Raw genomic sequence first — 22,921 nt, 5'->3', positions numbered from 1 at the left:
AGCTGTGGTGTAGGTTGCAGACGCGGCTCGGATCCCGCATTGCTGTGGCTCTGGCGTAGGCCGGCAGCTACAGCTCTGATTCGACCCCTAGCCTGGGAACCTCCATATGCTGCAGCAGCGGCCCAAGAAATAGCAAAAAAGACAAAAAAAAAAAAAAAAAAAAAGAACTGCAGAGCCTTATGGCTCCCCAGACAAAATCAGAGACAAAAAGTATCATAGGACCTCAGAGATGATTTCTCTATACCCACTCATCTCAAAGATGAGGAAACCGAGGTCTTAAAAAGTAAAATAATTTGTCCAAGATTTCTCAGACTTTTAGTGGCCAGGCTAGTTCTAGTGTTCAAATCACTCCATTTCTTCAAAGTAAGCATAACTCCTTCATACCTATATACAGTCCTCTCTCTTCCTCTCTCTCGCCTGCCCACACTACTATCTTGAAATATCAACATCAGTGACACCATTTGCCTTTGATGCCATGGAGGCAAAGTCATCCATCCATTAGAATAGTAGTTCTCAACCAATTTTCTGCAATCCTCGAGAAGTTTCGGCTGCCCATAAACACCCAGTCAACCCCAACTAACATTACCGCACCGAGGCACGGATGTCAATGGATTCCAGATGGGCTATTTAAGCGCTATGGTGCTTGCCCCACCACCCAATCCCCACAGCACCCACCGTAGATGCGGAAGGCATACTCGATCTTCAGGCTGGGGCAGGCCTGCTCGCTGAACACAGATGCCATGCCCAGCACATCCTCAAAGCAGAACACGTCGTTGTGGGAGAACACTCTGCAGATTCGGTCTCTGAAAGGGTTGACCTGGGGGAGGAGCAAGGAGAGGGAGGAAGCCTATCAATGTCAGGCCCGTGCCTCCCTGGGCCTCACTCATCTCTCCGAAGCTCAGTGTCCTGGATTCAAGAAGAAAACCATAGCAACCATCTAAATATTGGTGTGGCTAGCGGGTCAGTGAGCCAGGACGTGGACACGATGGAGGGTAGCTGGGATGAGGGACCACACTAAATGTCACCGTCCCCACTGTCATCTCCTCCGCACGTGCCTTCCAAGGCTCCTTTTGTCATTGTTGCTGTTGTGTTGTTCTCTTTATATTAATTTTATATGTAAAATTTGGAAAATAACCTCCCAAAATATGAAGAATGGGATAAAAATTGTTTGTAATCCACTCTCCAGAGGTAGCGGCTATCGACATATTGATGTAGAGTTAGACAGACGCAGGTTCAAGTTCTGGCTTCACTGTTTCCTAGTGAGTGAGCTTAGTTTAGACAAACCTTACGTAATCAACAGAGCCTAAGATTTCTCATCGAAAAGATAGGGTGAGATAACACTGTATTTACCTGGTAGTTAGTTGTAAGAATTAAATAGGATAGGTTTCAAGTGGCACAATGACTAATGAATAACATTCAACACATGGTACCTATTAGTTGTCACATAACTGTTACAGATATTATAATTTGCACAACTTTCATTCCAATTTGTTCTCAAACTTGAGTCCCCAGTGAGTCAGGGTCACGTGATTGTAGATCTCTGGTTCCCTAACCTGAGCCTAGTCAGGGTCATTCATGAGAAGCTGGCTCTTTTGAGGCTGGCCTCTCAGGGTTCTAAGCAAACACCCCAGCCGCTTCTCAGCCAGCCTAGAGGCAGCTCACTAAAGCTGCTACTCTCCCTCCAGCCCCCCGGCGTGGGCAGGTTGGGTGGGCTGTGTGTTGGGGGGAATGGGCACATCTAATGAGAGTTAATTTTTTTCTTATATTTTTTTAGGGCCGAACCTGTGGCATATAGAAGTTCCCAGGCTAGGGGTCGAATCGGAGCTACAGCTGTCAGCCTACACCACAGCCACAGTGACACAGGATCTGAGCCGCGTCTGCAACCTATACCACAGCTCACGGCAATGCCGGATCCTTAACCCACTGAGCAAGGCCAGGATCGAACATGGATACTAGTTGGGTTTGTTCCTACTGAGCTACAACGACACAAGCGCTAAGGCACGGAACAAGCTTAGAATTCTTTCAAAGTAGCAGGTGCTTCTTTGGCACCCTCCTCCTCCTGCTTTCTGTGTCTCTAGTCCATCCCCACTGACTGGGACTCCTTGGTCCACAATTGCTCAGGGGCCCAGCCTGTTCCAAGCTCACCCTGCCCCTGCCGGCTGGCAGGCCTTACGGGATCCCAACGGACCCCGACCCCTCTCTCCACCAACCCAGATCCCATTTCCTTAGATGCATCTCAGCTAAGAAAGCTATTTGATTCTGCGAATTCATACAGCAGTTTCTCAATCTTCCAAATTTTTAATTAGTTGAAACAAATCTTTAGTGGATTTTTCGAGTCCCCTTTCGCTGACACGGTGTCTCTTCAAGGCTCCAGGCTTTATGCAAAAGGATTAGTTCTTCTGTTTGCAGCACACGAGAGCCCAATCGTCTTCCCATGGGAATGTGAACCCCCACCCCAGCTTCTCCTGCCAATGACTTTGTCTAATACTCCTTAGGACTCCCTAGCACCTGCCGATGCTCTGCTCTCTGATTTTGATGGTTCCCTTTGGGGGCCATGGAATTTTCTCTTTCATTTCTTTTGATTTCCGCTACCTATTAAAATCTATGGTTTAACTTTATTTAGGGTTTCTATGTATTTGAGAGTAGACAGAGGACATTTGGCGTCACCTCAGGTGACCGGATAGTTCTCAAACCTTAGTGAGCATGCAAGTTATCTGAGGTCCTTGTTAGAAGCATGAATTTTTATCTATCTATCTATCTATCTATCTATCTTTCTATCGATCATACCCGCGACATGCAGAAGTTCCTGGGCCAGGGATCAAACCCACGCTGCCAAAGTAACCAGAGTCCCAGCAGTGACAATGCCGGATCCTTAACCCATTGATCACCAGGGAACTCCAAAAACACGATTTATAGCTCTCACCCTCGGAGAGCCTGTTTTAGAGGATCTGGGGTGTGGCCTGGCATTACGGATTGAACTGAGTCTCCCCCAGACTTGTATGTTGCAGTCCTGACCCCCATCCCTCAGAATGTGACCTCATTTAGAAACAGGGTCACAGTCGATGTGACTAGTTAAGATGAGGGCACATGAAGCGGGGTGGGCTCCAGACCCCATATGACGGGTGTCCACACCAAAGGGGAAATTTGGACACAGATGAGCAGTCAGCGAGCACCCCACGTGGAGACAGAGGCAGAGATTAGGGTGAGGCATCTACAAGCCAAGGAATGGCAACGATTGTCAGAAAACCACCGGCAGCTAAGAGAGAGGCATGGAAAAGGTTCTTGCTCACGGCGCTCCGTAGGCCCCAATCCTGCACACACCCCCATCTCAGGCCTCCAGCCTCCAGAACCTGGAGACAAGGCCTTTCTGTTGTTTAACCCACAGAATTGTGATATTTTGTGATGGCAGCCTTAGCAAACCAATAGTCCTAGGGACCTGCATGCTGAATAAGATTCTCAGGGGTCAGGATTAATTTTGTATAGACACTTACAGGTGTTTCGGGAGTGGCCAGGGTGCAGGCCAATGCGGCTGCCCTGCTAGAACCTCCAGACTGGCTCCGGTCTCCTCCCTCCTCTCACCTCTGCATCGCCTAGAAGGGCTTCGTGTGCCTGCCTCGGATGGATCTGGCTAAGAGCTATCTGCTGTGACGTGTTCCAGGTCACATGCATCCAGCTAAGTAGCTTTACAGACTACTTTGCCAAATTTTAACTAAATTAACTCTCGCAAATGGATAGGTGGCTTAACAAGATCCCTGCAAGGAAACCACAATTGAGGATAATGCTTATAAGGCAGATGCAAGTGAACAAGAGAATGACAGGGCAGCTACCTCCCGTACGTAAAATGCAAGTTCTTCTCTGTGAGGCAGAAACAATGAGAATCCAATCAGACATAATGAGACGTTGCGGCTCCAATACTCTTCTCCTGCACTCAGACAGGTGCAAAGCAGATCAAGAAGCTGACTAGCTTAGCATCTATCCAATCCAGGAATGAGATTCCAATCTCCCTCCTCCCCCCATGCCCCCGGGGGGAGGGGGTGCCCCCACAACTTGGCATTGGCTGGGAGTGATGCGGGATGTATAATTGCCAGGAAGTCAATTCAGTTTCCCTTAGACCCCTGCCCCGTGAGTGTTATCCACACACACACACACACACACACACCCCTTGTTATATAGAGATGGAAGCAGGCTGTTGGTGCGGTACCTGCTGGTAGCAAGAACAGTCTATGAACACGACATGGTGACCACAGATTCTGTTGGAAGATGCAGGGGAAATCTGGCTGAAGTTGTACAAAAATAGGCATTAGAACAAATTTCACACTCTGGGAAAGTTCCTAAATAGTTGAAGACAAGTACAGCTGTTTCTAACATGGTTTTGCTGGATTCTGTGTCGATAATGAAAGACGTGAAGAACCACATTTCTGGGAGCCACTCAAGGAAAGAGACCAGGGGCGGCCGAGCAGTACATTAGCTCCTTAATAACGACACCATTTATGGGACAATCTCTCTGAGTGTAATCACTGCTGGAGTGGCCACTTCTTGATGAGAAAGGATTCTGGGTAAGGGTACAGGGATGGTGATACACATGACACTCTTCTCTGCAGAATGTCCTGTAGGTGACGGCAGGCAAGAACTTAGATCTAGAGGTACACGAAGAGCTGTAAGGATGCATTGATGTGGTTGGGTTTTTTTTTTTTTTAATTTTTAAATGTAGTAAATCTTATAATTTGTCATCAGAAGGAAAGTGACTATGAAAATCCTTTGAACCACACGGAGGTTTGCTGGTTATCTATTGGCAGAGCCCTTAAAATAGCCATCACACTTAAAGAGGATTTACTCTTGTACAGAAAGACAAGTGTTCTAAATTTGCCGAGCTCTTTAGCATGACAAATGGCAGTTGGCAGTTTGCTACCTTGGAGATATCTACCCAAACATGGATCCAAATTCTTCTGACTCTTCAAGGTAAGGGGGACTGGTTTTAACAATGATGGAGAAAGTATTTGCTGTGGCCAGAAAACTCGTGCTGTGGAGAGAATGTTTTGAAATGAGATTTTTATTGTTGAAACATGTGATCTCGCCTATAAAGATGCTTCTATCTGCATACCTGACAATATTAGAAACGGAGTTTTCTAGTCTATTTGAAAATGGCCCAAATGAAGAGTGAAGTTTGAGTCCATTTGCTAGAAAATATAAAAATGCAATGCTTTCCAATTAGCTTGTCAGAGCCACTGACTGGCATAAGGAAATCCGGATATCTACCAGCTTAATTTCAATCAAAAGCGTTTAATTGGTGGATGCGATTGAAATGAGAACCATAATTTAATATAAGCAATGATACATCGCTTCCCTTTGAATCAGCTATGACAGCCATAAAAACTCACTCAGCTAAAAGAGACCTCTGGATGGCTCTACCTCAACGGGTTAAAGCAAGACTTCAAAGAATAACGAAGCATATCTCACCACACTGCTTTTCCTGCCACTGTTGCTATTAATGATCAGCAAACAATGAAATTGTGAGAGGAGGAAATTTCATCATATGACATAAAGGAGAATTTATTTTTTAAAATATTTGATGTAATCTTTAACTTTTTATTTTGCATGTTTATTTCATGAGAAGGTATTGAGTTTATAAGTGAATACACGCCCATTAGGGGGGCATGTTCCATATTTTTTTTTTATTGCTGGGGATGCATGATCCACAATGGCTGGAGACCTCTGATCTAGACTCCCCCTCATGGCACAGGTGTGGAAAGGAGGCCCTGGGGGGAGGAAAGTCACTTGCCCAAAGTCATTCAGCAGGTCAGTGGGAGGGCCCGCCTAGGACCCAGGTCTTCTGAGTCCGCCTGGTCATAACCACCCATGTGAATGGGAGGAGCCCTGGAGGAAGGCAACAGGAGCAAATGCTGAAAAAGGGAGTAGCCCAGAGGGGAAGGGGAAGGCAGCACAGGGCCGTCAGGCTTCGGAATGGTGGGGGTACCAGAGTGAGGAGCAGGGCAGGTGTCAGCTGCAGGGCTAGGGCCAGGTCACTGGAACTGTGTCCGGGCCCTGGAGGCCAGGGGAGCTGGTATCATTCTCTCTGAGGCCTGGCATCGGCCAAGACAGTGTCCCAAGCCTGTCTCTGTTCCAACAATGACAGCTTCCCTCTGCCCTCGGTTCTCTGCCCCATCACTTCCCAGAGGGAGATCCCAGGGCACAGACTGCCCCCACGATGAGGTGTCCAAGGCACATATCCGCTCTGTGCAGGGGGATGCTGGTGGTGCTGCAGGGAGAGCTGCTACGGGCCCAGGGGAGGCTGCCTCCGTGCCTCTCCCATCTCTTCACCAGGTGCCAGCTCAGCCAGAGTCCTCTGGTCCAGCCCAGCCACCCTCAGACAGAAGAACAGCTGGGAAGAGGTAGGAGAGGGAGTGAGGCTCATGAATGAGCCCACCTCCAGTTTACTCTATTCCAGATTTTTGTTGCTACTACTTTAACAATCTGAAACCTGAACCAGTAAAATCTGGGACCCATCCAAAGAGTTACAGTCTGCATAAAATTTCACACTCACTTAGACGTCTTCAATCCTCCAGAGGAGGAAGAAAATGACAGTTGACAAAGCAACACTTCCACTTCAAAGATAACATGTATCCTTGTGTGAAGACCCTCTGAACAAGGGAAGATAAACATGTCAGTATAGGAACATATCCAGGTAACAGCAGGGCAAGCTCCATCCAGGCATGACAAAACTAAAGAAGGTGAAAATAAACCCCAAATGCCAGGAATTTTTTTTTTTTTTTTTTTTTTTTTGGAAACAGAAACTACAGTTTGTTGACAATAAAGAGGCTGCAATCTCTGCCAAAAAAAAAAAACAAGTTTTTTTTTTTAAAGATCTTCTCAAAGTTATTGAACAAGAGCTTTGATTTGAAGATGAAAGTCAGAGGGAAAATATTTGGACTTAGCTTAAAAATATCTCCTTACCATCGCTCCAGCTAGCACATCGTCAAAAAGAGCTTTTTACAGTTGCTGGAAAAAATCCACACAAAAATACGCTAGTGACTCAATAATGGCGTCACTGATGCAGTTTGTTTTTTTCCAGATCTCATTTTTTTTTTTTTAAAATATCAAACAATATTATTTAACATTTCTCACTGCTAATTAACCTTTTTAAATCTTCAGTGTTTGGGTTTTTTGAATAATTTTTTTTGCTCATTTTGCCTGCTAACAGTACTTTTTAAAATGACATGATTAATGTTCATATTTTTAAAAGTTTTAAACAGATGTAAAACATCTGTCAGGGACCTGAGTGGATGGAGGTGTCTGTTATGTGAAGCCAGCCTGTTACTGGAGCAGACTCTCACTGAGAGAAGTGCTGCCTGTAGATCCCTCACGGTTGAGCAAAATTGGATGAGCAGACCCCACATCCTGGGAGGAAGGTGTAACAGAATTTTTTGCACTTTAATGCCTTTAAAAACTTCCTTCAGCTCTACCTTATTTTTGGATTGGGAAGCTCAATATTATTAAATGCTGATACTTTCCAAATTTATCTTCAAAGTTAATGCTATTCTAGTTGAAATCTTCCAGCTGATGTTTTTTGTGGAAATTGACAAGGTGATTTTAAACTTTATATGAAAATACAAAGGGGGAAGAACAGCCAAGACATGGACATTCCTGTTGTGACTCAGCGGTAATGAGCCCAATGAGTATCCAGGAGGATGCAGGTTCGATCCCTGGGCTTGCTCAGTGGGTTAACGATTTGGCGTTGCCATGGGCTGTGGTCCAGGTCATAGGTGAGGCTGGCCTGGGAACTTCCATATGTGGCCCAGAAAGAAAAGAAAAAAAAAAAGAAAAAAGGAAAAACAGCCAAGACAATCCTAAAGAGGAGGAACAAGGTCAAGGTATTTATCCCAGTAGATGTCAAGACCTCGTGAAAGGTAATCAATACGGTATGGCGGTAATGCAAGGACAGACAGACAAATCAATGGTCATATGGCAATTCCAGAAACAGACTGGAATAACGGCCACCTGGTTTACGTAGAGAGCTTTTTTTCAATAAGTTGTATTGGGTTTAGTGGCTCTCGATACAGGGAAGAAAGGAATCTTTGATCCTCACCTCCCTCCACACACAAAAATCAATTCCAAGGTTGATCAGAGAGCCAATGTGAAAAACCAGTAATACAACTTTTAAATGAAAGCACAGGAGAACGCTTTCATAACTTTGAGACAAAGATTCTTTAACAATACACAAAAGCACTAATAATGAGAGCAAAATGTCATTGGAATATATTCAAATCAAGAATGTATTTTGTTCAAAAGACATCATCAAGAGAATGAAAAGGCACGCCACGAAAGTTCACATATACTTCAATAGGTGAATGGATAAATAATCTTTGGCACATCCGTACAGGGGAATACTTCTCGGCAGGGTTAGCAATTCTGAAACTACATGGATAATGGGCTTGAACAAATAGTTAAATAAATAACAGATTATAGGAGCCAAGTTTCTTACTGTCACAAAAAGAAGTTACAAATAAGCAAGAGAAGGAGGCTAGACGTGGCGCTGGATTAGTCAAAGTCATCTGTAGGAACTCATGGGTATCTTTGGATGGATGGATGGATAGATAAATAGGCAGATAGATAGACAGACAGACTAGATAGGTATTGGTGGGTAATACACAGGGTGTAGTACATACACACATATTTTCTAGCTCTGTCCACTAAGTGACTTTACAGTGGAGAAACCTGGAAACATTACCTTAGCTAAGTGATGAGACCTGACGTCACCAGTACTCATTCATACTGGTATCATGTGTCCCCCGCTCTGACGTGATGAGAAGGGTACTTCACCTTTGTGGAGTTGGCTGTACACATCCACAACCCCAGCCTAAGCAAGGAAACATATCTGAAAGACTCAAATTGAGGGAGGTCCTACAAAAATACCTGGCCAGTGTGCTCAAAAAAATCATGAAAGATGAGATTGAGAAATTGTCATGATTAGAAGGGATGAAGGAGACAGGAAGACAATGCAACATGGGATCCTGGAGTGGATACTGGAGCAGATGAAAGATATAAGTAAGGAAACTAGTAAAATCAAAATAAAATTTGTAATTTAGTCAGTAGTGTTCCACCAATTTTAATTTATTAGTTTTGTTGCATCCCCTGGTATACAGTATTTGCCTTAATAAATCTTGAAAGCAAGCCTTGAAAGGAGTAAACTTATTTTGAGTAACAAATGCATCCAAGAACTAAACTCAATAACATTTAAATGAACACAGTAGTATTGAGGACCTAATGATATAAAATTTGCAATGTTCGGATTCCAATAAAAATTAGAAAAAAAGTAGAAAAGTAGACCCACAACCTGTAGAAAAATCAGTTAAAAGAAACAGACCCAGAAATGACACTAATGATAGAATAAGCAGGTGCAAATATTAAAACTACAATTATAAATACACTATGTGTTCCAGAAGGTAGAGGAAAGCATGATGAAGAAAAATGATAAATCCTTAGATTCAAGAAGCTCTGCAGAACCCAAGGAGAAGAAATCTGAAGAAAACCACAGCATGGCATGGCATGATCAAATTGCTACAAACCAGTAATAAAGAAAAATACATTTGGGGGTGGTGAGGGGGGACACGCACATAGAGGAACAGAGATAAAGCTATCTCTAGATTCATTGTCAAGAATTCAACAAGCCAAAAGGCATGGAGGGATGTCTTAACTTTCAGAGAGAAAGAGAAAAGGCTCTCATCCAGTTATTCTATACCCAGCAGAAATATCTCTCAAACCTAAAGGGAAAGGACTTTTTTTCTCCCCCCAGACAAACAAAAGCCGAGAGAATTCATCCACAGAAGACCAGAGCTTCAAAACCATTACAAGAAGTCCTTCAGGGTAAAGTTTGCCTTTAATCTTACATACTTACCCACACAAATCTCCTCTATCTTTAGAAATATTACCAAATAAGTAGGATTGAAAAGATATGACACTATGTTCAACTACACTTTTTAACTCATTAATGATGGAAAAACTTCATTAATGATGGAAAAACTCCTTTCCCTATTGTCTATTATGTTGCTCATTTCTTTCTTATTAATGCCTATAAAATCTGTGTGTATAAAGGGTTAATATCCCATATTAATAGCCGTGTGTGTGTATTAACCCTTTATAGCCATATATGTTGTGCATATTTCATCAGATTTGCTATTTTGTGTATTTTAAGTGTTAAGAATTGTTCTGTGTCATTGATATTTTTTGTTTGTTTGTTTTTTAAGGATTTCTTCAGGGAGAACTATAATACCAGAAGGAAACTTAGATCTACACGAAGGAATGAAGACACCAGAAGAGAGAAATGTCTAAGTAATTATTTTTTAAAAAGCTCTTTTCTCATTTTAAATCCATTTCAAAGTGACACATTCACATATATCGCTGAACATTTCAACATCTTTCTGTCAACAACTGATGGAACAACAGACAAAAATCATTACGGCTGTAAAAGACTTGAAGAGACTATCAACCAGCTTGCCTCACTTGACACTTGACAGAGCACTTCAGCAGCACAGCAGGAGACACATTTTTTTCAAGGGCACTTGGAACATTGACAAGGACACACCGTATCCTGGGTTTTTAAGCAAGTCCCAATAAAGTTGAGAGGATTTAAATCACACAAAATATGCCCTGACCACAATAAAATTAAATTAGAAATCGATAACAGAAAGATATCTTGGAAACCCTCAAAGGCAAAGAGCGCATCAGGGAAATTAGGAAATAATTTGAACTAAATAAAAATGAAAACAACGTATCAAAACCTGTGGTATTCAGTGAAAGCAGTGTGTACAGGAAAACAAACAGCATTAACAGCTTCTATTAAAAAACAAAGGACGTAAAGGCTTCTTTGATGAAAATAAAGGTCCCTCACCCATTAATGGGAGCTGGTCACCGCAGGGAAAGAGAGGGTTGGGAATTTCAGGTCTCTCGGCTGGTGGATGGTGGAGCCCATTCTTTTCCTGTGCTACTTGGGCAGTGGCTGCCTCTTGGGAAATGGATGACCTCGTCAGCAGGAGCAGTGACTTGGAAGCCACAGGTGGATGGAGCTTCTGGACAGAACCGGAAGGCTTCTGTTCCTTCTACCCTGTTGTCCAGGAGGAATTCTTGGTTCTGGGTCTGAACGGAGTCACCCCTCCGCACTGGAGTAACTCTACCAGAAGGTGGCAGTGTTGAGTTGGAGTCATTCAGTCTGTTCTCACCCAACACGAGTGAGCGCCTACAGTGTGCAAAGTGTTGGGTCAGGCTGTGACCATCCCGCAGGCAGGTGGCAGGACAGATGTCACCATTACGTTTTACAAAGAGAGGAAACTGAAGCCCAGAGAGGGAGGACTCGGACTCCTAAGTCGATGCTTTGTCTCAGTGCTTCTCTTGACGCTATTGAACACGGCAATTTTTTTTTTTCCCAAGTTCTCAAAATCAAATTCCTCCACACACAGAGCAAGCAGGGTTTGAGGCACTATCCTGAGTCCCATGCCCTTGCCACAAACCAGTAGAACTGAGGATGTGGCTTCCTCAGCTACAGATGAGACGCAAGTCTCTTGGCCTGAACTTCAAGCCCTGGTAGCAAATGCATAGGCGCGCTACTGTGGGCCGGGCACTGATCCAGGTCCTGGGGCCCCCAGAATGATGAAGTCGCCACTTCTGTCCTCCACAGGACTCAGCTTAGGCACTTACCAAAGTCGCTGCAGAAACAGGCAGGGTAGGAGACGTGTCTGAATTGAGTACAAGCAGAGGGAAAGGACAAGAGCCAGGACAAACTAGCGTTGCTGGGAAGTAGGACCCACAAAGGGCCTGCAAGAAGAAACCAGCCAGGCGAGAGAGACACCAGAGGAGCCAGGGCCAGGCCGGCAAGGTGGTGCAGGACAGCGGGAGGTGCTGTGCTCGGGGACTGGGAGCAAGGCAGGCCGGCTGGGCTCTGGTTCCTCCTCCACAGCCTCCACCCCACCCCTGCCGAGCTCCCAGCTGCCCAGGAGTCACTGGATGGATAAACATGTTAAGTAGAGGCCAGCAAGAGCAGGGCTTAACCTGGACCCTAAATCCTCAAGGGTCTAGATTGGCCTGCGCGTCTCAGCAGGTGGAGAGAAGCTGGCGTTTTTATTTCAGGGGGGTTGGGGGCAGGGCGCGTGGGGCACGAGAAACTCGCTTAGGTGAAGGCACTCCCTCTGTTGGCGAAGGCCTGCAGGCACCCTTCCCGCTCATTGTTTATAAGAAAAGGACAGTCTCTGTGTTTTAGATGTTCACCCTTCCTGAAGTCTAAAAACAGAGAGGCCCGGGAGAGAGCTGTCTCCTGGTGACAGATGGGTTGGCGGGGACAGGCTGAGGATGTGTCCTGCCGGCAGCTGGAGGTGGATGGCTCATGGAACAAATCCGGGAGAAAGGCAGTAAAAATGTTCAATAGTATTAAACATCCATGGGACCACGTGGCCTGAACCTGGCTCAGACCCACCAGCCTGGTCCCTCCCCAGATTCTAGGCCCATGGGTACCTGCCACTGCCCTGAGGATCCTTCCAGAAGAGCTACCTGCTAGCATGGAGGAGCTCAGGGGGCTACAGGCCTGAGATTTGGAGGGTGGCCCAGGGGCCTGGCACTGTGCTGTGGGGGACTTGATGTGGGGAGTGAACGGGGCAGAGGTTCTGGAGTCAGACTGACTCTAAAAAGTTAAAATGATGTCTTTTTATTTGACATCTACAAGACGCTGCTATCCTGCGGGTTTTGAGGTTTCCACGATCTCAATTTTTCAATAGTGTCACTTGCCAAAGCCAAAAAAAGGAAAACAAAGAAACAGAAAAAGAAAGAAACTCAAAAGACCAACTGTCCCCTCACTTATTTATCGAATCTATTACAGGAGAAACAAAACTTCTTCATATTACAGAGAAATGTCTATTCACATGTGTGCATTAGCATTTTAACCTCTTGATAGCAATTCTACAGAGTCTTGCAACACATTAAACAATATTCAAGGAGTTCCCACTGTGGGAAAGTGGGTTAAGGATCTGGTGTTGCCGCAGATATGGCGTAGGTTGCGGCTGTGGCTCAGACTGGATCCCTGGCCCAGGAACATCCATATGCCATGGGTGTGGCCAAAAAGGAAAACAAACAAACAAACAAACAAACAAAAATTCAAGACCCTGGATAACAAGAATAACAATAAGACAAGCTGTGTGAACTCAGGCAGATCATCAAGTCTCCACTTTTCCCCATCTGTAAAATGGGCAGAATCATAATTTTGCTCATGGGGCTTTCTGGAGATCAAATGAGTTCACATCTGCAAAACACCTGGCACTGGCGGCCCCCCCCAAATTTTAACTACCATCAGTAATCCATCTACCCCAACTTCACTGCCGTCCCACCCACATCACCAGCACCCCCAAGGGATGGGCAGGGCCATTCATTTTAAGCTCCCAGGTAAAGTCGTTACCTGGATCAACAACAGGTTGCCAGGAGTTGACCCCGCCTGCCAATGGGCACAGAAATATATTAGTTTTAGCTCTTAGGGGTGCCTATGGCCCAGCATCTCCTCAGGGGCAGTGCTGGCTGTAGCCAGAGGCATCACCTCCTTGAAATCTCCGGGAAACTCAAAGGAGAGCAGCTCTGGCAAGGGGAAGGGTGAGAAGGGGGCCTACGTGTTGAGTGGCTCCCTCTGCATAGACCTCACTGCAGATGAGGATCTCGAATCCCACAGAAGCTAACACACCAGCTGTGGGACTGAGTCCCCCAGGGGGTGTTAATTAAAATCCACCTTTAACTGAAATCCCACCAGGGGCTTTCCACCAACAGCTCTTGAGACCCGGCCCGAGAATCTTAGGAAGCTGCCCATGTTACCCCGAGAGACCTGGTCAAAGTCACAGTGCTAATAAGTGGCAGAGACATGACATCAGACGCTGCCCATCCCCCCTCCCCTGCCCTGCACTGTCCCCTCCAGGACACATCCAGCAAAGACAGGGGTTGGGGGGGGTGTGTCTGGTCTCTAGCCTCACTCCAGGGCAAACATCCAACCTGCAAAACACGTGTTTCGCAGAGACACCTCCCAAAGCTTCCTTCTGCTCCCCAACTTCCGCCCCCAACCCCCGACAGGCTGTGGCCAGGTCCTGCCGAGGCAGGCAAGTTACGTCACCCCCAACCCAGCACCCGACCCCTCGCTCGCTCGCTGTCTCATCCCTCCCAGTCAGTTCCACATGTGACAAGCTGTCTGTCCTACAAGCAGGTCCTTTAACTGTTTCCCTCTAACTTCCCTCTTCCAGCGTCTGCCAGATTTATTTAGGAAGCGTTTCCATTTACTGCCCGAGCCCTTCTGATGAAAACTACTTCTCCCAGAGCACCAACTAAAGGGCTCTTGTTGAATGAATGGCTCCTTGTTTCGACCTTCCAGCTTGGCTGTTTTATGGAATTAGCAGGATAAGGAGAAAGAAATTGCTCTGGACACTCCAAAGCAACGGGCATCTGGGGAGGAGGTGGGTCCTGTGGATGCAAAGAGCCCCTTGGCTCCGGGAGTTCTGCCCAATAGAGGAAGGCAGTGGGGGAAACAGATAGAAGAGGGACGGGAGAGGAGGCGGTGGGTGCAACAGCTCCAGGATGGGACCCCTCCCGGGACCCACGCTCCCCAGCCTTCAGCGGTGCTGACGCGAGGGTGCACAGTGCTTGACCGGAGTGGAGTCTTTGTGGAAACCAGTGAGGCAGCTGGGGGTGGGGAGGATGGGGCGATGTTTGGGTGCATTTGAAGTGAAGCAGCTGCGCAGGAGATGGAGGCAGAGGGGACATAGGAAAAAGGAAGAGGCCCTCTTCCTTGTCCCTCTCAACCCTCCGCCCAATAAAATAGCAAAGCAACGGGGAAGGCTCTGCATTCTCACGGGGCAGAGAATCCAAGCGAGGGTGGTTCACAGACACGTCAACGTGATTTGTCCAGGCAGGAGGACCCCTAGGAATGTAGAGCTCTGAGAGTATGGCAGAGGGATTGTTTTCTCCATTTCAACACGGTTGCCCCGCAAGCAGGGTCAACACGTGGCTCAGGCAGGGAACCTAACAACAGTTTCTATGATTTGTGTGTGTGGAAAGTGCCAGCAACGTTTTGAACAGCCAATATAAAACCCTGCTGAGTCACGATCCGTACCCGTACTTTAAAAGCAGTTTGTGCAAAGCAGGAAGCAGTGACTGGGGTGAGGAGGTCCCCCAGGGCAGACCCGCCAGCGGACACGTGGAGGAAGAACCCAGAACAGGAGCCACTGTGCTTCTCACGGGAGCAGCGGCCCAGCGGCCCGCCTGTGCCTGCCCCCGGCCCTCTCGGTGCCGCGCTGTTTACAATCTGCCTTCCTGTCTGTAAGCAGGAGGGCTTCGCAGATGGTGTCAGGGCTGCTTTGCAGCTGTTTGGGGATACTCACCCCAAGCACCCTGGGAACATGTTCCCCTGTGAACTCCCCACGATGAGGGTCTTTTGCATCAGGACAATGTCTCTGCATCAGTACATCTCAGCGACAGCGGTTGATTTCTTTCCTCCCGCGCTTTGTTGTTGCTATTTTGAGATTTAATCCCAGAATTTCTTTTTTTTTTTTTTTCCCTGTCTTTTTAGGGCCGCACCCGCAGCATATGGAGGTTCCCAGGCTGGGGGTTGAATTGAAGCTACACCTCAGCCACAGCAACGCCAGATCCTTAACCCACTGAGCCAGGCCGGGGATCGAACCTGCATCTCATGGATACTAGTCAGATTTGTTTCCGCTGAGCCACGATGGGAACTCCCCCAGAATTTATTTCTAATCAAGAAAAATTTTCCATAAGGCTTGTTTAACTTTTTGTACTGTTTGTCCTGTTCTGTGACAGGCATAGCCAAGTACTAGACTCACAGAGAACTTACGCTAGAGAGCAGTCCACCCGAGACCATACTTTAGCCAAAATATTTAATTCTTGTTTATGTAGCCAACAGAGGAGTGGTCCCCCTGATTCTACAGATTTTAGAGGGTGCAAGCTGGATCCTAGTTACTACTGTTTTTATTTTTATTAATGTTTCTTTTTTTTTTCTTTTTTTTTTTTTTTTTTTGACTTTTGTCTTTTGTCTTTTTAGGGCCACCCCCACGGCATATGGACGTTCCCAGGATAGGGGTCCAATCAGAGCTGTAGCTGCTGGCCTACACCACAACCACAGCCACACCAGATCTGAGCTGCATCTTCGACCTACAGCTCAGGGCAATGCCGGATCTGAGCTGCGTCTTCGACCTACACAGCTCAGGGCAATGCCGGATCCTTAACCCACTGAGCGAGGCCAGGGATTGAACCCGCAACTTCACGGTTCTAATTGGATCCGTTAACTACTGAGCCACGACAGGAACTCCTATTTTTATTAATGTTTCTATATCAGTTATGAACTATGCCTATTTTTGAACCAATTCCTCCAATAGAGTTCTCTTCCAGGGCTTCTCAAATTTTAATGTGTATTCACCACTTTATCTAAAATAGATTATCAACAAGGACCTACTATATAGCACAGGGAACTATACTTAACATTCTGTAGCAACACATAAGGGAAAAGAATCTTTAAAAGTGCATATATACACACACACGCACTTACTATACATATATATACATATATTTTATATACATGTTATATATATATACATCTGAATCCTGTGCCATGAAACTAGTACCTGAAACTAGTACCACTCCATAAACCAACTACATTTCAATTTTTTAATTTTAATGTGTGTTAAAAATCACCCAGGAATCTTGTTAAATGCAGGTACTGACTCTGTAGGTCTGGGCAGGGCCCCAAACTCTGCATTATTAACAAATTCACCAACGGTGCCAGTGATGCTGACCCAAAGATCACTCTTTGAGCAACAAGGAGCAAAATCACCTCCCAGCCCCTCTCTCTCAGTGCATGGCTGGACTGATATTAGACACAGCTATTTTTTTTTTTTGTCTTTTCTTGGGCTACACCTGTGGCATATGGAGGTTCTCAGACTAGGGGTCTAACCAGAGCTGTAGCCGCCGGCCTATGCCACAGCCACAGCAATGCAGGTTCCAAGCCACGTCTGCAACCTACACCACAGCTCACGGCAATGCCAGATCCTTAACCCAGTGAGTGAGACCAGGGATCGAACCCGAAACCTCACAGTTCCTAGTTGGATTCATTAACCACTGAGCCACAACAGGAACTCCAGACACAGTGATGTCTGTTAGAAGATCAGTGATAACCTTCAGTCCTTCCATCACCAATGTGCAAATATTTGGTTTTCTTGCCGAATGAGGGCCCTGGGGGATGAAGTCCACCCCTCACTTTGGATCAACTGATATAAAGTGAAACAGCTCAGACCACAGCTCTTCCATCACCCTCGGACCCTCACCCCTGTGATGCTCAGTGGCTTTTTTTTTTTTTTTTTGTCTTTTGCTATTTCTTTGGGCCGCTCCCAGGCATATGGAGGTTCCCAGGCTAGGGGTTAATCGGAGCTGTAGCCACCGGCCTACGCCAGAGCCACAGCAACTCGGGATCCAAGCCGCATCTGCAACCTACACCACAGCTCACAGCAACGCCGGATCGTTAACCCACTGAGCAAGGGCAGGGACGGAACCCGCAACCTCATGTTCCTAGTTGGATTCGTTAACCACCCGCCATGACGGGAACGCCTCAGTGACTCTTTAAACATGGAAAAGTCCAAACCGAAGCAACCCCAAAGTGCATTCTTATTTCAGTCCTGGATATTTTGGATTATTGGACTTTTGAAACCCCAACTTCCTACTCTTCTCTTCCCCCTGTGTCCTGGGAACATTGCCCCAACCCCAGCAGGCTACCCTTGACGGAAGGGCCAGCCAGCCCTGCCATGATTCATCACCACCCAAGTATTCACTGAGCGCCTACTGTTGGCCCAGATCTCCAGGCATCACACCGCATCCCTATTTTCCCTTGGGCCGCAGGGACAGGCAGGAAGGAGAGACATGGGTGCTTGCTAAACATTTTCCTGTCTACCAGGTGCTATGGCAGCCACATTCACATGTGTCGTTCCATTCATTCTTTACAACAACTCGGGACAGTGGACATCGGTACGTTTATTGTATAGACAAAGAAAACCAAGGAGCAGAAAGTTTACATAACTTCACCAAATACAAGGAAGAGGAGGAATGTGATTCCAGCTCTGTCTGACCCTCAGGCCTGAGCTCTTTGCGTGGAGTGGGTTCCAGGAAGATGCCACAGCCGTGTGGGAAAACACGCACTTGGAGATGCCAAGCTTCTGAGTCAGCAGGTGGTCCAGGCTGAGAATCAAGGAACGTGCTGATGGCTGGTGCTGATGCGGCTCAAGGAGGACCGAGAGGCGGGGTGAAAAGCGTCCGGCAAATCTTGCCACTTGGGTGGGGGTTTCCAGGATGAGCTGATGCTGGGTCCCTGGAGGAATCTGGAGTTCCGCAGCCCTTGCCACAGGGCACAGTTGGGAAGTGCTCACGCAACACCTTCCTGGAGGATGGAGAATGTGGATCGGACACAACGCACACAAGTGCCTCTTGAAAGCCACATGCCAAGTGACCTTGATGCATCTGTGTCAACTTGGAGAGAGGTCTCTCGTGATGTGTCACAGGGCTCTATCTTTTATCACTGACTTGGGTGAAGGATATTCAAGAGCCCAGTTTTTTATTTTGTTCTTTGTTCTCCCGTGAGACATGAATGTTTTTGCGTGTTGCTACATAGTCAATATAATTATCATTTTAATGGTTGTGTAGTTTAAATTCCCAGAGTGGACGGCCCTGTCTACCCAAAGTCTCCAAGGAGAACCTGGAAATCTAAACTAGGAAAATAATTTTTAAAAAAAACAAGGAAAATAATCCATGAGGATGTGTATTGAGAAATTATTTATAGTAGCAAAAAAATATAACCAAACCTGGAAAAAATGTTATGGTCGCACAATGAGGGGAAGGTTTATTAAATCAGACCTCAGGGCAATTCTGCAGCCATTGCAATGATACTGACACAAACTGCAGAGCAACACAGAGAAACAGTTATGCCTAATAGGAAAAAGGCACAAAATAAAATGTATCTCTCTTGGGCTACCCTGATGTAAAATAAAGTGTGTCTGGGGGAAAAAGTGGCAAAAAAAAAAAAAATAGAAAATGACAAATTCTGTTAGGGTGGTTGGGTGCTAAGGAATTCCTTTTTAGAAAAGTTATTTGAATGCTGACATACTATTTTAAAATGAATAGAAAGCAATTTAGAAAAGAAAGTACGTTCCAGAGACAATTGGCTAAGCAAGCAAACCCATGTTCTTCCGAGGGGGTTGGAAGCAAGAGCTCCTACCTCTCTTTTCTGCTTTGCTCTCTGTGGGGCAAGGGCTGGACTCCAGGCAGAGCTGGGCTCTTGGTTCCCAGACCCAGAGAATAGGGGGCTGCCCTTCTCCTGCCAGGCCTGGCGGGAATCGCTCCTTGAGAATGGAGGTTCAGAGGAAGAAGGCCCCAGGTCATCTCATGGTCTCTGTACCTTTCCAGATACATCCCCAAATACACACCCATAGGTTGGTAACTAGCAAACAGGGAGCCATTTTCATTTTTCCTGATAATCCTACCAGGTCTTAAGAGCGTTGTTTGTTGGCTCTTGGGCTGCTGTCCTGCCCTCCTGCTGGCATGCCCGGGAAGGCACAGAGGTCCCCGCCCCCTCTTCCCCCGGCTCTAAGGCCTCTCTAAGGAGGAAGGCATCTGAGGATGAAGGACCATGTCCGCCTCCTGCTCTCTCCCAGGTGAGTCTCCCTATCCTGGAAGGCCCTTTGCCCAGGAGGGCGTGAGCAGAAACGGTCGGCCAGGCTGGGCATGGCTGGCACAGGGCAGGAACTGGCCCCTGATCCAAAGCTGCCCTGCCAGCTGTTCTCCCTGATGAGGGGCTGCTCAAGTCTTGGGTGGGGGACAAGGGAGGGGCCCAGGGCAACAGGGGCCAGGGAGCAGGGTGAAGCAGGTGCTTCCTGCATCGCCGAAGACAACTCGTTTCTGATGTTTGCCTTTTCTGCTGCCTCAGAAGTGGTGTCTGGGTCACGGCATCTTGGGTCAGCCTGCGGGGAGCACTTCCCCTGGTGTTTGGCCTCAGGCAGAAAGAGGGAGGTGGGTGATTCCTCTCCCAGAGCCCAGTGTTGGGGGTGGGGGCAGGATGCAGGGACTTTTAGCCCATGGTAGGACACCAACCAACTCTGCTTCACCTTCCTGGGCAGGTGGGCCACCCCCACCTGAAGCCTGGTCCCCCCACCCTGCATTCTATCCAGGGGCAGGGAGCTTGCTCTGCCCCGAATCAGCCTCATCTTGCTTCCAAGAGCACGAGCTGTTTAGGAATTTTCAGCCGAGGGCCAACAGAAGCCCGCCTTCGGTCCCTTCTCCCTCTCATCCGAGCATTACCCTCGGAGCCCATCGAATTCCTCCTCCACTCCCAGCAAATTCATAAAGGGGGTTCTGTCTTGCCAAACCCTTTTTCGGATGAAACCCCCCCATTTCTTAGCCACCCTCCCAGGGATGTGGCTTTGGGTCCCGCTACTAGCCTGGTGGCTGTCCTCGGACCCTGGTGTGAGGTTGATGCTCATAATTAAAGACTCCCCGTGTGGTCCCGCCCCTCAGAGGGACACAGCCACCTTCTGCCTCCAGAGGCTAGCTCTCTCTACAGGCTGCCTGAAATCCCAGGCACCTGCCTGGAGCATTTTAGCATTTCCACAGCCATTCTCTTGGGCAGGCTGCACGCAAACCTTCAGAGGTAGGCAGGGCTGCTATCACTAGGTCCATTTTTCAGTTGGGGAAAACTGAGATCCCACACAATATGCAAATTCCAGTCCAGGACTTTGAACAACAAGCCTGATGTGCCTGGGAGACTTGAAGGTTGCACCCTATGGGCCTGGGTACTACTGGGGGCTGAGGTCGAGTTCAGAAAAGGGGAAAGTCCTTCGCAGGGCCTGGCCTGGCCCTCGACCTGTCTGAGCGTGTCCTGAACCCAAGCTGTGTGGAGCCTGGGTGGCCTGTGGCTCCAGGCAGGTGGTGCAAGCACCACCACCCCCAACACCTCTGCCACTGGGAAGTGCTTCAGAGCTGCGGGGTGTCTTGTCCCTGCAGGGGCAGCAGAGGCCCCACGCCTGCAGAGGGTTGAAAATCCTGGGAACAGAGCCCCGGCCAGCCCAGCCAGCGCCTCGTTAGGAGGCCCGAGGCGGGAGGGGGACTTCAGGAACAATGTTGTTTATTTTTCTATTTTTAAACAAGCCTGAGGTCTCTGGGGGCACAAATGAAGTTATCAGAAAAGACACGAGTGGAATAAAGCCTCAAGCCAGCAGGCGGAGCAGGGCCCTGGGGACCAGGACTCTTGAAAAGCTGAGATGGGGTTTGTTTATCTTGTACTCTGAGAGCGCAGGACTGGGACCAGGGCGCTGGACAAGCCTGTCCCCAAGGTCTCTGCAGCCTGTTCCCTCTGTGCCGCTGGGGAATTCGGGTGCGAGCTCTGCTTTTAAAATGATCCCATCAGGGTCACGGGCAGGGGGGAGGGAGGATGCACCACCTCTGGAAGGAAGCCCGGATCCACTTCTCACCTTGGCCACGTGAACGCCTTTCCCAGCGGGCAGAGCTCAACAGAGCCAGTGCATGCACGGCACCCAGTCCCGGCACCCAGTCCCAGCCCCCGGCCCCCCTCCAGCCACACAGCTCCCCACCTGCCAGAGCCTCCATTTCCTCTCCCAGCGATGGGCTGGTCATCCTCGCCTTGACTCCCAGGGAGCGCCCAGGGGAAGAAGCCACGGGACGACACGTGCACCTAGGAGGGCCGGGGCCTGTGTGTCACTGAATCCTGAGGCCCTGACAAGGGACATGTCCTTCCCATCCTAAGGGTTAGGAAGCCGAGGCCCGAGGAGTTGAGTGACACGCTCCGAAGCATTCAGACTCAGGCCCCCCCAGTCCCCGAGTCCACTCTCCCTCCACGGGGGCACCTCTCAAACACGTGTTCTTGGGAGATTTGCAAGAAATATGGATCATTGACAATTAAAGGCCCAGGTGGGTTTGGCTGGATGAGAAATTCCTGCCAGGGAGTTCCCATTGTGGCTCAGTGGTTAACGAATCCAACTAGGAACCATGAGGTGGCGGGTTCGATCCCTGACCTCGCTCAGTGGGTTAAGGATCCGGCATTGCCGTGAGCTGTGGTGTAGGTCGCAGATATGGCTCGGATCCCGCGTTGCTGTGGCTGTGGTGTAGGCCTGCGGCTACAGCTCCGATTCGACCCCTAGCCTGGGAACCTCCATATGCCGCATGGGGCGGCCCTAAAAAAGGCAAAAAGACAAAAAAAGAAACTCCTCCCAGGAGCAAGAGATAAGCTAAGAAGCCAGGTGAGCAGGACTTGTGGTCAACGGACTTGCTTTGATCCTGCTCTGACTGTAGACAGAAATGAGGGCTACTTCCCCGAGTCGGTGAAAGAGTCAAATACAATTCGACACGTGACGGGGCCAGGGAAGGGTCAAGCTTTGTACAAATGAAAACCAAACTGCTCTTCGGTTCTGTTCCCCACTACCTTGTGAAATATGATCCACCTGCATCCAGGTGAGCAGGGGAGGGCTACGCTTTGCCCCCTTCAAGAGGCACCCATCAGAGGCCACCGCAGGTCCGGATGGGGAAGGGGCTGCCTTGGCCATCCCACAGGCTCCCTCCACCCCGATTGCCTCCAACTTAAAGCCACAGGTCATGTGCCTTGTCCTGGAGTCTAGACAGAGAGTTGAGGTCCAGAAGGATAGAACTGGCCCATGGCCCATCCACCAGAGGAGAGAAAAGTTCAAACTGGAACCAGGGAGTTCCCATTGTGGCTCAGCAATAACGAACCTGACTAGTGTCATGAGGATGCACGTTCAATCCCTGGCCCCACTCAGTGGGTTAAATTGCTGAGAGCTGGGGTGCAGGTCACAGCCGCGGCTTGGATCTGGCGTTGCTGTGGCTGTGG

The 22,921-nt window shown here is 48.0% G+C and overlaps 1 protein-coding gene and 1 long non-coding RNA gene across 3 annotated transcripts in view; both read right to left on the bottom strand.

Moving 5' to 3' along the window:
• The window catches only part of CIB4 (calcium and integrin binding family member 4), a 41,545-nt gene that overhangs the window by 7,194 nt on the left and 11,430 nt on the right, over positions 1 to 22,921 (bottom strand). For both annotated transcript variants that reach the window (XM_021087727.1, XM_021087728.1), the window contains exon 2: positions 676 to 817. In XM_021087727.1, the coding sequence (XP_020943386.1) occupies positions 676 to 817 (142 nt within the window). The remainder of the gene's footprint in view (positions 1 to 675; positions 818 to 22,921) is intronic.
• On the bottom strand, positions 18,028 to 22,846 carry LOC102157447. The gene is made up of 2 exons (XR_302581.3): positions 22,804 to 22,846; positions 18,028 to 18,448 (listed from the first exon to the last, which is right to left on the bottom strand). It is a non-coding gene; the product is annotated as an uncharacterized LOC102157447 (long non-coding RNA).

The sequence above is a fragment of the Sus scrofa genome, chromosome 3 (assembly GCF_000003025.6).
Source record: "Sus scrofa isolate TJ Tabasco breed Duroc chromosome 3, Sscrofa11.1, whole genome shotgun sequence".
NCBI classification, from domain to species: domain Eukaryota; kingdom Metazoa; phylum Chordata; class Mammalia; order Artiodactyla; family Suidae; genus Sus; species Sus scrofa.
This window is presented reverse-complemented; position numbering and strand designations above follow the sequence as displayed.